At 31.6% G+C, this 18,133-nt stretch overlaps 1 protein-coding gene and 1 pseudogene across 1 annotated transcript; one reads left to right on the top strand and one right to left on the bottom strand.

Annotated features, from left to right (window-relative positions):
• Window positions 1-5,190: 5,190 nt before the first annotated feature.
• LOC128174923 (eppin-like) lies at window positions 5,191-7,194 on the bottom strand. Its single transcript, XM_052840347.1, has 5 exons — window positions 7,115-7,194; window positions 6,422-6,563; window positions 6,180-6,236; window positions 5,498-5,683; window positions 5,191-5,311 (listed from the first exon to the last, which is right to left on the bottom strand). The coding sequence occupies exons 1-5, from the start codon at window positions 7,148-7,150 to the stop codon at window positions 5,283-5,285; spliced, it is 450 nt and encodes a 149-aa protein (XP_052696307.1). The 5' UTR covers window positions 7,151-7,194; the 3' UTR covers window positions 5,191-5,282.
• Window positions 7,195-15,983: 8,789 nt separating this feature from the next.
• Window positions 15,984-16,843, top strand: LOC128171627 (uncharacterized; annotated as a pseudogene).
• The last annotated feature ends 1,290 nt before the right edge of the window (window positions 16,844-18,133 follow it).

Raw genomic sequence — 18,133 nt, 5'->3', positions numbered from 1 at the left:
ATAATTAGTTGGTTGAGTTATAACATTTGTAAGGGAAATATGCTTAAATACATGGTTGCCATCAGCTAACATATCAATGTTAAAATCACCCGTCAAAAATATGAGTAAACCAGTGTCTATAGCATTTTCTAGTGATATTGCTGGAATTTTGAGGTCTATACAGGACCTTTTAAAATTTGTTATTAACACAGTGGCTTTCTAACCATATAATTTCAATCTTTGGATTACTCAGGTTGTTGCGCATAAAAAAATGCAAGTTGCTCTTAATATAAATTATAACTCCACCTCCAAATCTATTACGGTCTAATCTGACAGGCTTGTGAAATCCCTTAAATTCAATTTCTTCATCAGAAATGGTTCTATCCAGATGACTCTCAGATATTCCTATTACATCAAAATCACAAAGTTCGTTAAAAAAATATCTACCATCGACTTAAGACTACAAACATTATTATGTACTATTTTGACATTTGACAATAATGAACCTTGAACGGGACCAGGATTGAATTCTATCCCACCAATTAATAGTAAAACAGTAAGTACCAATAAAGCGTAAAACAATAACATACCTTTAGGAATTGGATGAGTCGGCTGTATTTCATAGTAAATACTGTACATGAAAATATTAGTCATAACTATCAAAAATGTAGAATAAACTTTTATGCACAGCCTTCATCCCAAAAAAGTAAACAAATCTACTTTTACTTTCGTATTGCACAGAGTGTAAGGTATTGACCGAAATGGCCTACATACATAGTAATGTACAAAGATAATCAAGTGACATAGTATAAGCGATATTTTATCATTTCTATCGGCTAATAGTTGTGATTTATAAAAAAAAAACCAATAATGGGTAAAATAAATAAAAGAAAATAAATGCAATACATAGCTTATATACACACGGGTATTGTCGAGATGACAAATAAACAGAAAACGTATTTACAAGGCATTTCCGAACAATAGAAATGTCGATTTGGTTACATGAGGAAAATTCAATACAAGGTAAATACATACGGAGGAAATAGATTGTACAGAATATAAATAGAGCTTTTCCCCCTAAATTCTATACAAGGTAAATAGATAAGGAGGAAATAGATTGTACAGAACATATATAGAGCTATTTCCCCTAACTAATATGATTAGTTAAACATGTTTACTGAAATTAGATGAATCCCTTATTTTAAAGCATACAAGAGACAAAGATTATTATGCTTCTTAACGATATTGATCAAGAATACACATGTGTGGGTGAAGTGAAAGTACATAGCGTTTCATGGATTTTTGCGAATTAAGTAATAAAGTTGACCAGTCTGAAAATGGACTAAGGCACGTGGGTGGTTACAGAGCAACAGCCCTAGTAGCCAAAGTTAATCACGAACAACAACTTAGTCCCTTTCAGGGAGAGGGGTAGAAGTGGTCAGGTTACGTTCATCATTATTGCGTTTTTAGCATTTCGAGGTTGTCCTCTGTGGTAAATGTTACACGAGTTTCGTCCATTTTTACAATGATGCGACCATCATACGTCCACATACTATCGACAAGTCTGCTACGAGCAAGCTTTCGAGCTTCAAACAAGATGTTTTACATCTCTCCTAAATAATAGGCTGTTAGATTGGTCCTCTGCTAATAATGTTTTATCTGACGCACAGTTTGGATTTAAACCAGGTTTTGGTAGTGTAGATGCACTATCCGCACTGCACGGAATTATTTCACATCACATTAATAAGAATAAACAGTTACTAGACTTTGACCCGTGCGTGCACGGTTTGACATATTGCACATGATATTGGACATTCACGAAATAGATACATCGACACACCGTATTGTTGACATTTACATAACAAAGATATAAGCGTATAATAATGCTATTATTTTCACTACACCCTGCTTAGTTAGAATAATCTAACTGTGTCTCAGGACAGGTCTTCACCACAGTTAAAATACCTCTCATATACCCGTAATGTAGCAAAGATTGCATAATTGCTCCGAAACGATTTGGGAGAAACTTAATGAAGCTGCATTGCAAATAACAGTCAAACTATTCATAACAAACCATTTTGAGGCTGTAAATACCTTTCATCAAAAAATTTAATTCATATTAAAGCTATACACGCTATAATTTGCGTCAATTTCGAATAACGGGGAAAATGTATGTGTTTGATTACTTAAAAAAAGTTACCTTTATGCTGTTAATTACAATGCTAAATTCGATCACGTAACAAAAACATTAAATATTAAACAATAAAAAATATTTATTCTCCTGCCAGGAAAGTAATGCCTCCTAATGAATATCAATATACCACGTGATATCGACAGCTAAATATAGTATATTATGCAAAACTTTGTGTATAGGTCAACATCTTCATAATTGTAATAGTTTTACAAAGGAAAGGATATTTTCAGTAATGCATATATTTGTCCAAAATACATGTACAAAAAATACGATTCTATGAGTATATATGATTACTGCCTTAAAATTAATGACGTAGACCTATGTGTTTCCCCTATGTGCTATTTTTAGAACCTTTAAGTGTGAGTGCAAAAGTATGGATATCGTGAGTGACAAACGTATTTTATTTATTATACATGTATATATTTCAAATTAACAACTGTTAAGCATATTAAAAATCAAGTCGGATATCTAATTAGGCAAACAATAACGGCAACCTGACATGCGCAATGAGGTCGGTTTCGCTCTTCCTTCATCAATATTCATGAAAAGGTAATACTTTCTTGGCAGGAAAATTAACAAATAAAAATCTATATCTTTGTAACGAGATGGAATTCACCATTGTAATTGACAGAATAAAGGTAACTTTTATAAGTAGACAAACACATGCGTTTTCACTGTCATTCAAAATCGACGCAAATAATAGCGTGTATTGCTTTAATGAAGAATTCAACACTTTTTTACCAACGTATTTTATTCACTCAACTGGCTCAACAAGGTAGCAAATGCATGTTTGGTATACTTAAAACATGTAAGGACAATGTTTTGAATATTTAATCAAAATTAAAAAGTGTTTGATACTTATGTCGCCAGTGTCCTTAATTATGGTGCCGAGGTGTGGGGTTTTCATACAGGAAAGGACGTTGAACGTGTAAGGAACTTGGTCGTTTGACCTTAGTTATTTTAAGAAAGTTAAAAATACTGAAATTTTGGACGAAAATTTTAAATACGCAAAATTGTATATTAAAAACATATATGAGGATGTGTATTCCCCCAAATGTGAAAACTCTTGGATTCCTATAGTAAAAAAAATATTGTGTTCTGCTGGTTTTAGCAATGTTTGGTGTGCACAAAATGTTCCAAATCAAAGAAAACTGTTTTTAGATATTAAGCAAAGACTATGTGATGTCTCTATCCAGGAAAGAGACGCCTTCTTTGCATTTTCCTCTAAACATAGACTAATTATAGGAGTCATTTCTCGTGACCTTTGCGCAGCAAATTATTTTCATGGAACAACATGGGAAACCCTAAAACGGAATGTCAGAAAAAGAAAGAAAGAACAACATTCTTACAATAATTTCCTACTTAATACGCGCGTTTAATTGCTGTGCTTCATAAATTTATATTAATTTTGTTAAAATTCATTTCATCACGAAAGACGGAACAATTCGTATGGAAAAATATTTTCAACAAAATAAATTATAACAAATTATTTGTTTTTAAACCTTTATGTTACCTTTTTATTAATTCCGATGTAAAAATTAACACCCCTTTCATTGATAAAGACAACTTCTCTTATACCGCCCCTAATCGGTTTTTTAAAATATTTTTAATGAGGAGGGCATACTCATTTTCTCTTTATCGGTGTATTTGACTTGTCATGGTATATAACCGTACGTGTACAAAATTCGGTACAAATCGTATACATTGTGAAACATGAAGCTTAGCATTTAGTTGTAGACCTAAGGTGTTTGGAATATGTGTGTCGTTATTTTGTTTTAAGGATATTTTTTGAGCATTACAATTTATAAAATTTTGTATATTCGTAATGTTTCTTCAAACAACGTTTCATTCACTTGTTTATTATAGTTATTCAATTTTTTCTACAAACAGAACACCGTTTGACTTACCCACTGGTAAAAGTTTAATTTAAAACATCAAGGTAAAAAGTACGTTATATTTTGTTCATGTTGTATTTACAAAATCAACTGAAAACTGTTTATTTACACTGTGTTCACGCCTCATGATTTTATAAAGCAAGATTACATACCTGTCGACGTATTTTGTGATTAATTAGAGTATCGTTGTTACCGTGCAGTTGCCATAATGAACAGGTGCACACCATTTATTTACCTGTGTGCTTACCTTTGTTTTGTCAATTCATATACAAGTCTCCCTCTTTGAATTAGCATGTTAAATGATTTATAAATGCTAATAGTGCAAGCAGTTCTTGACACAAATTCATATGCTGATTGCATTTTATGCTTTTACTTAATATTAATAAATTAGTCTTCACTACAAAAGGACACAATATCATAGGGAAACAAATTAAATGATAACCAATGTCGTTTAAAAACAAAAACTTGAGATGTTAAATTATCAAAATTCAAAACATTCAAAACATATCGGAATGTATAAACAAAATAAGACACACAAATATTTCATGAGCAAAACCCCCTAAAACCTTCACTTTGGACTTAAATTAATATTATAAACCTCCCTCCCCGAAAACTTACTTTGGTACTCAAGGACGCTTTATGGTCAACAATTGAAACACAAGATATTCCTTAAGTTCTGAAAATTTTCAGATATCATATGTATAAATATAAACAATAATTTAGTATAGGAAAAGGTCGAAATATTTCAATGTTTGAATTAATCAACTTACTTAAATGTTCATATATTATTTGTTTAGTAAAAAACCATCATTCAAGATTGAGATTTATGTAGGTTTTTTCAAAATATTTTAGTATTGCATTTATAATATTCAACCAAAATTTGAATGTCAGTTGTTAAAAGGCACTACATAAAATTAACTCTAACTTTTGAGAATGCGTGCAAATGTATTTATATTATCACGCGTGTATAAATAGAGGCAAAAAGACAGCTTCCATCTGATTACTAGATTGTCAAACCAGGGTTTCACACACACACCCTTTAACACACTAACACTGTGCTACAACATTACCGACCTAATAAGTAAATGCGATCCAACCAACGAAGTAACAAAAAGCTCATCTTATTGCTTAAAACATATTTATTTAACAAACAAGAATTAAGGGCATGTTTATCACTGCAGATACAAATTGTTCAAAATATGTTAAGTATATCCTTATATCCGTATTCTGTCTCCTGGAAGATCTGAAATATTTTGTTTCAAATTAAATCTATGGATCACACCATTACAAATATTATCGCAATTGACAATGATTAACAAGGGATTTATTAATATAATTGGCTATATATTCTAATATTTTAATTCTGTAAAATCGGACTTTGAGATTATATTCAATCTGAAAAAATCAATATATTGAGCACAAAACTTACATGAAGGTCGTCGTTTGCATCGTCTTTCACAATCCTTAATTGTCTCAAAATTGTTTTTATTTCCTTGACATCCACCGTAGTCAAATCTTTCGCATCGCTTGGTTCGTTTATTGTACCAATATCTTGGGATTAATGCTTTGCAGGGTCCAACCACTTTCGGTTGTCTACAAACAGGCTTTTGTTTTTCTACAATAAATCAATGGGTTATTTATTCCTTATTAAATTGATAGCGAAATGAAATAAACTTTGCATTAGTCTTACGATATATATACTTTGCATTAGTCTTACGGTATATTTGTTTTTAAATTAGTTAATGTCTTATTAGACTGTTTCATTTGGAACAGTGCATGGCGGGGGAATTCGGTTAAAAGAGAAAGAAAACTACACAATGTTTAATTAATAAGAAAAAATCAAAATGTGAGTGTGGCTTTGGGAAAACAATATGATTAAGGAAGCTATATATGGTCATCACATTGACCATCATATATACCTAAAATTTTACGATATGATTTTTTAGATTTGACTTACGTGTGATATAGAAAAATCTATATACGGTAACTCTTAAATTAGATTATTTCTTTATATAGAAATCTTCTTAAGAAGATCAACGCAGTCAACAATTGGCCAAGACCATCGAACTCTCTTAACTGCATTATGACAAGATAAACTGTTAATGTCTTACCTGCCGGGTTCACGCACCTTGTCCTGCAGCCACAACCCCATGAACAACATTTCTGGGCTATCAACATAAACAAAAATATGTACTAGGAAGTTCCAAATTAGTTGTAAACAATCATTGCTATTTTTTCTTAATCGTATCCATTTTATTTCAGCACGGTTACCCACAGTAATTAATTTGTTGGTTTTTTTATCTGTTCTTTTCATACATGTTTTTCAGTTTATTAAGCTGTGTAATAAGTTTACCTCCTGGACACGCGTAGTCTCCCTTACACTGGATATACTCCGGCCTACAGTCACATGTCGTGATCGTGTCATCCACGGGACAGGTTCCGGGTTTTACTTTTGGGGCGCGAGTAGGGGGCGGCCTGTACAACGACGCACTAGCCTGGAATATATGTTAACAAATCTATCACACACATTTGATAAATATTAAAAATATTATACTGACATTTTGTTTATTCATTAAGGTGTTATAACTAAATCCAAGACAACGAACCTTTCTATCTATATACTATTTGTCTTTAATCGTAGAATAAGTCATTTATAAGTAATTTACTTACTAGTTGTTGCAAACTAATTATTTACAAAACATAAATCCAGTTGACATGTATTATACGCACTGTTTGAATATATTAAAAAAAACGGCCCTAGCTATTTTCAGAAAAACAAAATATTATAATCTCGTTTATGAATCAAGTGTTTATCTATTAAGGTATTGTAACAATAAAGATCTGAAAAATTACCAATTTTTATTATTTAATTTAATGTACAAATTTCTTTTTGTTACAAATTATTGCAAATTATTTTGAAATTAAAGATTCCGTCTTTTATCTCTTTAGTTGATAAACAAAATAATTCCGTTTAAAATGAAACACACGTGTCATAAACATACAAATAAAGAAGAACAGATTAGAAAAAAGAAGAAAGATAACTTACACAGCCAACAAGAAGACACAATAATAACCCTTTCATAGTTGTTGAAAACTAAGCATTTGCTTGTAAATTTCAGACTATTTATAGGTGCCATTCATATCGCGTGGCCTATTACGCAGCAAAATATTTTCCGGAAAAAACAAAAACAAAAAGGGAAACCCCAAAACTGAATGTCAGAAAAAAGAGATAATTTCTTTAGATTTAATGAGATAATTAAACGGCAAGAATATTTATACCACATTTCCATTTGATTTAGGATGTCTAAAGGTATGCATTTTCAATGTATGTGCGTTTTAATGAATTAAACGTACTTTTAGAGAAAAAAATTAAACGATTTATATGACCAAAGAATATTTAGCGGACCTCCCCCCACAACATTTTATTCGTTTTTTAAAGCTATTTTATATTGTGTAGTGAACACTTTGGTCTAGGCCTTTTCAAATATATCGTTAAAGCTAAACACCGCTCGTAAATAGGCACTGTCCGCCATATTTCTCTCTCGCTACTGTTATCCCTACAACCCCTATACATGTATAAGCTGCAGACCTATTAGCAGTTCAAACTATTTTGCTGTAGAGGTCTCACCTGTGTGGATGTACATCTTGCGTCGCCTTGTTACTCAATCGCGATGATGTTATCCACTTTTACGCACTTTTTCAAGCCAAGAGAATACTAACATCAAAAAAACTGGTCAAAATATAATTTACAAACAGAATATGCATATAAAATAAGAATTAAATGAAAAAACTTCAAATTACACAGAAGGAATAATACACGTCGGCCACTTATTTCAGGTGTGCATTCGAAGGTTTTATATACCAGGTATGTGTGTGACAGTGCCTATTTACGAGCGGTGTTCAGCTTTAACGAAAGCCTTTCGGAGTTGATAGAACTTAATCAAATATCGACACATTATAAACAGAAAGTAATGTTCATAGAATAAGTCCTTTTCGCTTAAAAACCAATGCCCTGAATGCATCCAATTAATTATAAGCTGATGGACTACAATCTGTAATTGACCATTAAGCAAACGTTGATACCCAATGACACAGCATAAATAAATGGTTCCGTGTTGCTGATTGCTAACAGGTATGAGAATTGAAGCTTCTAAAAAGAAATTTAAAATCCTTAATAGCTTTTGCCATGTTTATAAATTTATTTTTTTTTACATTAAAATCCTTTAGGTCTGGGAGAAAAAATACAAATGCTTAAAAGCGAATTAATTTTCTTTTAACATGTTTGATTACGCATATTATCCTGACGAACATGTTACTAAAGAAATGCAAAAACTTGGAAGTTGATTTCTATTTAGACGTTCTATCCGGTAAAATCTTATTATTCATATTTCTAACCATATCGGTAGGTAGTGATCATCGCAGATACATAACGATAAAACAGGATATCTACTTTTATTCCTGCAATGTCGCTACCCTCATATTTAGCAAGAATCACCAAAGAAAATATTTTATTGTTCAAATATTCAAAGTAATTGATAGGAGAACTGGCACTGTTTAGGTCTTTCGAGTATGATCAAAATAAATGTATACGGTTGACGTTTGTAAGATACTATATTTACTGCACCCAAAATATGTTCATTTAAATACCCAACAAGAATCCCCGATCGGGATCAATCGAAATATTGAGAAGATAACGTTGTGTTGATAGCATGTATAGAAAGTGTCTAAACAAGTCAGATGTTTTTTTCTTGTCCTATGTACTCTTTTTACTCAAGGTAAGACAATAATATTAAACATTTTTGTATTGTGTAAAACAAGTACAAACAATGAAGAAATCAAAAATACCCAATGGCACAACCTTTTTATAACCTTTTTATGCTTAACTCTCTCTCTCTCTCTCTCTCTCTCTCTCTCTCTATATATATATATATATATCTCAATTCTCCTTTTTTTAATGTTTATTCAATATCTAAGACAGTATATAGATGTTGTTGAGTAGATATTAAAAAAATAGAATTGCATAGATCACATGTAAAAATTAGTGTGTGTAAAAAAGGTATAATAATATGTTTGATTAATCATTTGAAAACATTTATTTGCTACATACAGGGTATGAATTCATATATATTACATAATAACAATTTTATGATAAACGCACTTTATCTGGGTTTTCTTTTACATTAATTAAGTGAATAACAATCGAAAACGAATGTATGGTGGTTTTTTTTACATTACCTCCCAAATGTATTAATTTCGTTGTATAAGGTCTAAATACGTTGTAATGTCATTCTATTTTTCAGTTGATGCTCATCCTTTGGTTATTTAAACAATAAAATGCCTTCTTTGGTGATTCATTCGGGATATGAAGGTAGTGACATTGCAGAAAAATACATAACCCGCTAATAGCGCTAATTTTGAAGATTTTTAACTTTTATTAAATTGATTTTGAAAAAAAAAATTATATCTATTTTCAGGCCTAGGTATAACGTCCGATTCCGGTCAACCAAGAATCAGCTTTGAAATGATCTTTATTTCTGTATTTATCTCTCTTCGGAAAATGAAAATGTATGGATGTTTATAACATATATTAACGGTTTTGTTGATTTTGAATGATTCTTTTTGTTCCCATATAATTAGTATTTTTTTAAATATTGAGCAGAAACCAGAAAAATCATTTACGTATCCTTCCTAGACATTTCCTCGGCATTTCTTACGTTTTCGCCTTATCATGCATTGTCAGCAATATTGCCGCATGTATTTTAATTTTTGAGAGAGAGATTAACCAACAATGACACATCTGTTATACATTGATATTACTTTGACATTTCGTATATAATCATTTGAAGAAAACTCATTAACTTATAAAACAAAAAAACTAGTTGGGAGGAGCGTACCATATAACCAAACAATTCTTTATATTAATACATGCTCAGTTCAAGTGAATACTAGTATAGTAGAATTTTTTTTCTCTCAAAAATCAAATGAACAAATATTTAACTAAGAAAACAGATTGTTTATGATGTTTGTGTCCTGCCATGACCCCTGTGTTTTAATTCAACAAATAATATATAAATACTTTATATCTTTTAAAAAAAATAAATGAATATCATCTATGTGTTAAAGTGCATTCCTTAAAACGCGTTTACATTATCTAGACAGGAAATATAAATGTTTTTATGAATTAAAAGAAGTTTGGACCAAAAGCTATGTTATTTTAAACGTTGTAAAGTACATCTTAAAATGTCTTTTTTTTAAAGATTCAAAGTAAGTTGCATGTGTTATCGAATATTTTAATCAAATATTTCACAAAAAATAATTCTACATACCTTAGTTTAATTTGGTGTTTGTCAAATAAACAACGTACACTGTATCGTGTCATTTCTCGTGACTTGTATTTAACATTAATCGGAATATATTGCATGCAGTTTGAAAAATATGAGTTCTTTATTTATAATATGCATAATGCCTAGAAATTTTCATATCTTTATAGGCACCTATAACATCAAGATCAAACAAACTATTTTGTTCTACTTTGAGCAAAGAATGATAACTATGACAGTATTGTATTTTCATAAGAAAATAAGACCTTCCCCTTTTAATTAAAATACATTTTAAGAGAGAGAAAGAGAGAGAGAGAGAGAGATTTATTTGTTTAGTACCTTCTTTATGTGAATAACATATAAATGTAACATTGAAACAATCAAATTTGAATTAAGTTTTATACAACCTCAAAATCTAATAATATGAAAACCTAAAATTATAAATGAAACTCGTGCTTAACCACTTCTGTGCCACAGGGCCGATTTTGGGCCGATCACACAGTTGCGTAGAGTGCCACGGGGCCGATTTGAACGTGACACTTTTTCCATATGATTTATCTATTCTATGTCAATAATTATAAAAGCATAGTATGTGAGACTGAATAATAAAATTGTATTTTATAATTTGTCGACATATTGACTGAATAATATATGACGTAATATTTTATTTTTTAGAATTAAATAAAATTTATGCTACAATCTAAACCACATATGTGCCATATATGCGAGTCGTTATTTGTTGGCAAGTTGTATTTTATTGCTGCAAGACATTGCGCGGAAAGGCACATTTTGTAAAGATTTCATGTATTATTGTACATGTATCGGGATTTATATTTATCTGTACATAATTTTGTTCCGTATATATTTGTTTCTTACTCTTGAAAATCAATCACCAGAAGATGATTATTCTGTCCGAAAGTAAATGAAAAATACGTCTGAATAACCGTTCTGATTCAAAATTAATTTTTTTTAATTCCATATATTCCTTGTAAATGTTACAATAATGAATAAATTCAACATTTCACCTCCATCACTGTAAGTAATCAAAAAAATTACTGCTAAGTACGCGGCGATTTATTATAACGTCATTTAACGTAAATGACGTCATAATATGTATAACGGTGCGACCGTTGGGGCGAGCGCAGCATGTGATAAAATTATGAATTATGATAAAACAATAAAAATAAAGGTAGCGACGTAAAGTAAATGAAATTGAATGCAGAATAAAATAAACATGTCTATTTTTTCCAGTAAATTTTCATTATTCATAATTCATAAGATTTTGTTATCTATTTATATATATAACGTTATAATTTATCTCGGATAAAATGTTGTTGAATAATAAAGATTTTAACATAATATACATTACATTTTATTTCCTCTTTTCTTGCAGCAGACATTTTTCTTAAACTTACATAAAAATATTGACTTATCACAGAGTCCCCCATCTTCGCTAGCCAAGGGTTTTCGGTCCTCTTTGCTCCCCATAAGCCCTTGGAAGATGAGAGTCCCCCCTCCTCCGTTTAAAAAAAATCAAATTTACGTACAAAAAATTTGCTGATCATATAAGGAAAATGGATCCCCCAGGAGCATGTAATAAATGGAAGTGAAAATAAAGACACTATTGAGCAGCTAAAGAGCTAAAGGCATATTACGCACTCCCAATTCTTCACCCGGATTAGAATTTTCCTGATTTTGAAAACTTCTTTTTCTTTTTGCTTGCGAAGATTTTTTGAATGACGTTGCCACGTCTCCTTTTAAAAAAAACATTCCTGGAAATTCCCGTAAATATAGTGAATAAAATAAATGTGAGCATTCATCCAAATAAGAGCAAGTAACAGTTGTTTCCTATCTTTGAAGAAATGTCCCCATTCGTTAGCTCTGCAAGATTTTAAGAAGATTTTGCTATTTATAATTTCAGCAGATTTACAATAACTACTTAGAGTAATTTCCCCTTATTGTGACGTCAAAGTTCACGTCAGTCAAGTGTCGCATGTCTCTTTGAAAACACCCTGAAAAAAAACCGCGATCGAAATATACTGTTTTGTTTACTTAAAAGTATTATGTTCTTGAAATTACATAATTAATCTGTTTCTCAAAAGTTTTACTTTGATTCTCGCGAGATGGTATGCAGTCTAGTGAGATCGGCCGACATTGAGGAATTGCATTGTTGGTCGAAATTTACTGACGCCGAAAAATTCTGTCGGATCAATGTGTAAGAAATCCATTGTGACGTCACTCGAAAGGACGATAACTCCGTAAGTCTTCTGTAATGTAATTTGCGTTGTGTCAGCAGTATATTTACAATGCATGTATATACTCTTTTATCTTGTTCTCGTGAGAGTGTGAAATGGGAAACCATAATTACATGGAACTACTTGGACGATTAAAACAAGGCATTACTGGTCCAATTTTCCTGACGCCAAAAAAAATCCGTTGAATGAATGTGCAAATAGTCCGAATTTTCTATTCACTCTGACCCCTTGCCGGTAGAGCTTGGCTAATAACACGTGCGTTCTGTTATACGCTGTGCAAGATGGCTGGCGTTAGGTTCCGTGTAATGCCACCTGAACCAGTGCAAATTATCCGTTTTCCGGTAATCCAGGGCCTAAGAATATGCCACCGCGAAATGCATCTCCTCTGCAGTATTTCCTGTTGTTTTTCAACCTAAACCTCATCAGAGAAGTTGTGCGACAAACAAATAGGTATTGTATTCTATAGTTGTGAATGTTGTTATACTGCATTATGAATATATATAGATAATACTTTGATATAACATTAAGTGAATGTTTGTTTAGGGGTTTTTTTTTCAAATAATTACATTTCGCTAAAATTTAACAGTAATAACCTTAGTAATAAGACGGGAGGAAATAGTATATAAAGTTAATTGAATAATTAATACTGTGACAAAATTATTTAGCTACTACATGTAACACCCTTCTCAGAATTGCGTTGAAGTTCTTAGAAATACATTACTATAGATATAATATGAGGGATTTCTAGTTTTTAGCAATGGTAGTTTACAAGCCTTTATTTGAACATGTGCTTTGCTCGTTGAAAAAATATTGAATGCTTTTAAAATATGCTTTTGTGAATAAAAATCGTGTATACAATTACGAAACATTATTCTTGAAATTCCTTTTATTATACTTACAAGAACATGCCACACTTTCACATTTACATGCATATGTGCCTAAAACAAATGCGAATTTATTTCACACAACATTACTTTGAATATCATAATCTACTTTGATTTATTGTAACATATTATTCTCAAAGGATTCTCTTGGTAGTTTATATACATTAATTTTTTAAGGTACGCTCGGACTCACATTAGAAACAGTTTTCTCTCTCGATTTTCGAGAGCAAGAAAATGGGTTCTTCTGACGATAAATGAAATGAACGGATTTCTCGCTGTGATTTTGAACATGGGTATTGTGAGGAAGCCAACAATACCTGAATTGGAATAAGAGTCACGACAGCAAGTTAAGCCGTTGGTTTATGAAAATGTTCTCACGAAACCGGTATCAACTCATATTGAAGTTTTTCTACCTCGTGGACAACAAAAAAATTCCGAACCGTAACAGTCCAAATTACCGGTGAATTGACCCCTTAGCTCTCCCAATTAATGTTTAAGGTGGAATAGCATGCCTGGAAAAGGTCACTCAAATTAACAGTAAATTATTTGGTTATGAAAAATATAATGATAAATAAACTGTACATATGTCAAATAAGCAAAACATTTGCAGTTTGGGGATAAAAAAACGAATGTCTAAACAAAATTAATTCAGCAAGTAACAACTAAAGTCCCTGCGGGATTCGAACTCGGGCTTCACGGTTCACAAGCCCGACACTTTATTCACTCGTTTACTTAATTTATTTACGTATTTACTCATGGAATAAGTTACATGTATCCGTCTATAAAATTTTGTATAGCAAGCGAATTATCGTTTCGATCAGAGGTCAGCCATTTTCTGAAGATGTGTTATTCCGCCTTCAAGAGTAGATTACGTGTATATATATACATCTACCAAGCATAATTTCCTCTATTTCTTTCGGAAACTTATACTTAATGTATAGCTCTATAGAAACAGCCAGACTAAAATCTACACGCCCTATTTATCGACTGGTCGATATCTACAGCGGTTGAAAGTGACATGACTGAAATTGACACGCCCTGTTTATCGATTGGTCTGAACCTACATCGACTTTAGTAAAATCTTAGTAAAATCCCGGACTGCACAAAATAATCATGGCGATGCCAGACTCAAAGTCTCACAGGAGACGATTTGGCTGCTTCTTTTAGCTAACGTACTTTTGTACATTAACAGTAATTTAGTGAATTTTACAAACTGTTCATAATCAATTTAATAATTAGTTAAAGAAAGGTGTGAATATAAACAATAAAATGCTTTTGTTTGATGATTCATGCGGGTAATGAAGGTAGCGATCATTGCAGGAAAAATTTACATAACCCGTTAGATCTAATCAATTTATTGATTGGTCGAAAGCTTCAACAAAACTCAAAAAATCACGGACTGCACGAAATAATCATGATGTCCAGATCAAATTCACAAATATTTCTTTTATATAACGTACTGTCAAAATTTTAATTTAAAAAGTGTAAATAAAAACAATAAATCGCGGGCTAAACCGCGATCATTGCAGAAAAAATTCACATAAGTTACGTATTTTACTGCAATGTCGCTACCTTCGTACCCATATGACTCACCCAAAAAAAAGAATTATATTTTTTAAATGAGGCACCTTACCATAAGGTATTGGTAAAAAGGGGTGGGGTTGGGGGCTATAGCAAGAATCAAGCAAAATAACGACAAACACATGTACCCACTGGGATATATGCGATGTCAAAATATGTATAATTATGTAAATAATGCTTTATATAAAAACCTATTTAAATATATTTCAATTAAATTCTTAAAGAAATGTTTAAATTCTTAAAAATCAGTCTCATTATTTTTTTTTACTTTTAAACTTGACAGACCCGACAGTAAAATTTGCCCCTTGATTGACCATTTTAAAAGATGCCGCCACCTATTTCTACAAGCCCGACCGGAACATATGTGTGGAAAAATCATTGATTGGTACAAGAGGTCGCACAGCAATGCTCCAATACATCCCGTCAAAAGCAGCAAAATTTGGAGTAAAATTCTGGGTATTAGCCAAAAGTACAACTGGATTTGCTGCACATTTGAAATGCTATCTAGGTAAAAAGTTTACTCCCACATCCAATCTTTTACAAGGAACAGAAGTAGTCCTGCGACTCCTAAAAAACTGCAACTTACTCCAGAAAGGTTATCATGTTGTCTGTGACTGTTTTGTTGCAGTTTTGACCTCGCAAGGAAATTAATAGACTTGAACACGTATTTGACAGGAACCTTAAGATCTAACCGAAAAATACCTTTAACAATCAGAAACGCCCATGTTGGACCTGGTGAAAGTGTGTCTGTAAGATAAGTTGAAATTTTGGCAGCAGCGTACAGGGGGAGGGAGAGTAAAAAACCAGTTAGAATGATCGGTACTTTTATCAATGCAGCAAACTCAAATGGAAAGCCAAAAATAATACATTATAACATGAATATGGGGGGAGTGGATGGGGCAGATATGATGCTACACTTTTATAATGATAATCGCAAATCTACTAAAGTCTGGAAAAAACTTGCCATTAATATCATACATCGAATGTGCAGTAACGCCTACATCCTGTACAGAAAGAACACATCAGATGCACCAGTAAAATCCCGTCTGAGATTTATACAAGAGGTGATTGAGGCCCTAAGTAGTGAGTACCTGGTCGGCAGGGACCAGCCCGTCAGAGGCATGAGGCAAACGAGACGGGACGTTACAATCAACCACATCCAAGGTTAATAAACCACAATTTAGTCTTTTTTAGTCTTTTTTATGTTTATCTAATAAAACTTTTTTACACCTACCTCCTATAGAAATGTTAAAAACCGAAGTTGAATTTTTTAAAATGGCCCGCATTCATGATATTGCTTTGATTAAAACAAAACTTAAGGTAGAAATGTGGTCTGGGATATGAGAATAGGTTCCCCCCTCAATCTGATTTTTATAAAAATAGATATTTGTCTGCTCGATCCATGCAGCGGTGATTTTTGTACATGTATTTTTATCTTATATTATACACTCTTCATACCACATATACAGTAACACGTATAGATTTTCCGACAAGCATAAAAAATTAACAAATCAGATGAATGAGAGAGAGAGAGAGAGAGAGAGAGAGAGAGAGAGAGAATACAATAAGGAAAATGATAAAATGACTGACGATGTGAAAACTATTTATCATTTTTATTTATTAGGCAGAAAAGAAAAGGATTGTATCGCATGGGCAAAGGCGGCGATCAAGAACGCAATGTTTAAACGGCCTTCACTTTGCCGGTTTAAAAAAGCATTTGTGTGTGGAGGAATAGTGTGCAGCGATTAATTGAAAATAAATGTTTTGAATGCAAAATAGAACATTCTTTTGTGAACACAATTTCTGTGAATTTACAATGTGTAATTGATGCGCAATTTTCACGTTTTAAGTTTATTTGGTCTACTTTTTAACAGCTGATTTAATTTGTTTTTTTTTTTTTTTTTTTTTTATTAAATTTTTATTGTCATTTTCATAATTATTACAAGGAATTCAAAAAGACAAAGCAAATATTTATTGGCACTCACACACCCTTTCATACACTTGCACACATAAATATCAGAAACACATTCTAATTGTTTACAGGAGAATTAAATTTCAAAAATATTTTTCCAGTTTGACCATTGTTTGTCAAATTTTAACATTTCACATGATTTAATTGATATGTATCTTTCAACCTTATATTTAAAATAGATATGTTGTAATAGTCCCTTTAAGTGAGGGATCTTTTTTTGTTTCAAACAGTTAAAAATATACTGTTTGGTATACAAAATTATAAAGTTTACAACTTTGTTACCCTGATTTAGAGGTATTTCACCAAATATTACATTATTAACATTAAATCCAATTCTATTTGTAGTTTTACAATAGATATGCATGCTGAGTTTATTCCATAATGGCAGTATTTCTAAACATTTAATAAATACATGTTGAATTGTTTCTACATCTTCTTTGCAAAAAGAACAACAATCATCAGTGCTTACATTGATTTTTTTAAGATAGTATTTTGTAGGCAACATTCTGAAAAGAATTCTGTACTGAAGCCATTGTACTGAGGTATCAGCACTTGTTTTAAAACATACTTTAAAGAACTCTTTAACAGAAACATTAATTTCTAGTTGCATGGATAGTTCAGTGTTCCATTTCTGAATGGAACTTGGTATAATATCTTTACTATTAATAAGATTGTACAAGTTTTTCGAACTTTTTTCAAACAGTAATACATACTCAAAGTAAAATGGAATGTATGGATAGTAATATTTTCTAACATCAGATCTTTTTATAGACTGAGATCTAAGGAAACTAGATATTGCATTAATAACACTGTTGTATAGCATTGTACATACATTAGACAGTCTATAATTTTGTGCAAAATCATGCTGTTTCAAAAACTGACCATCTTCATTTAGAAAGTCACCTATAGTTTTAATACCATGTTCATACCAATTATAAACAATGACAGGTTTATTACCAACACATATATTTGTATTGTACCAGATTGGCATAGCACATACATTTGTTGTAGATAATGAATAGTCAATTGTTCTTAAAACTTTTAACCATGAGT

Source organism: Crassostrea angulata, chromosome 2 (assembly GCF_025612915.1).
Source record: "Crassostrea angulata isolate pt1a10 chromosome 2, ASM2561291v2, whole genome shotgun sequence".
NCBI lineage: Eukaryota > Metazoa > Mollusca > Bivalvia > Ostreida > Ostreidae > Magallana > Magallana angulata.
The sequence above is the reverse complement of the archived record's forward strand: the minus strand, read 5'-3'. Positions and strand labels throughout refer to the sequence as shown.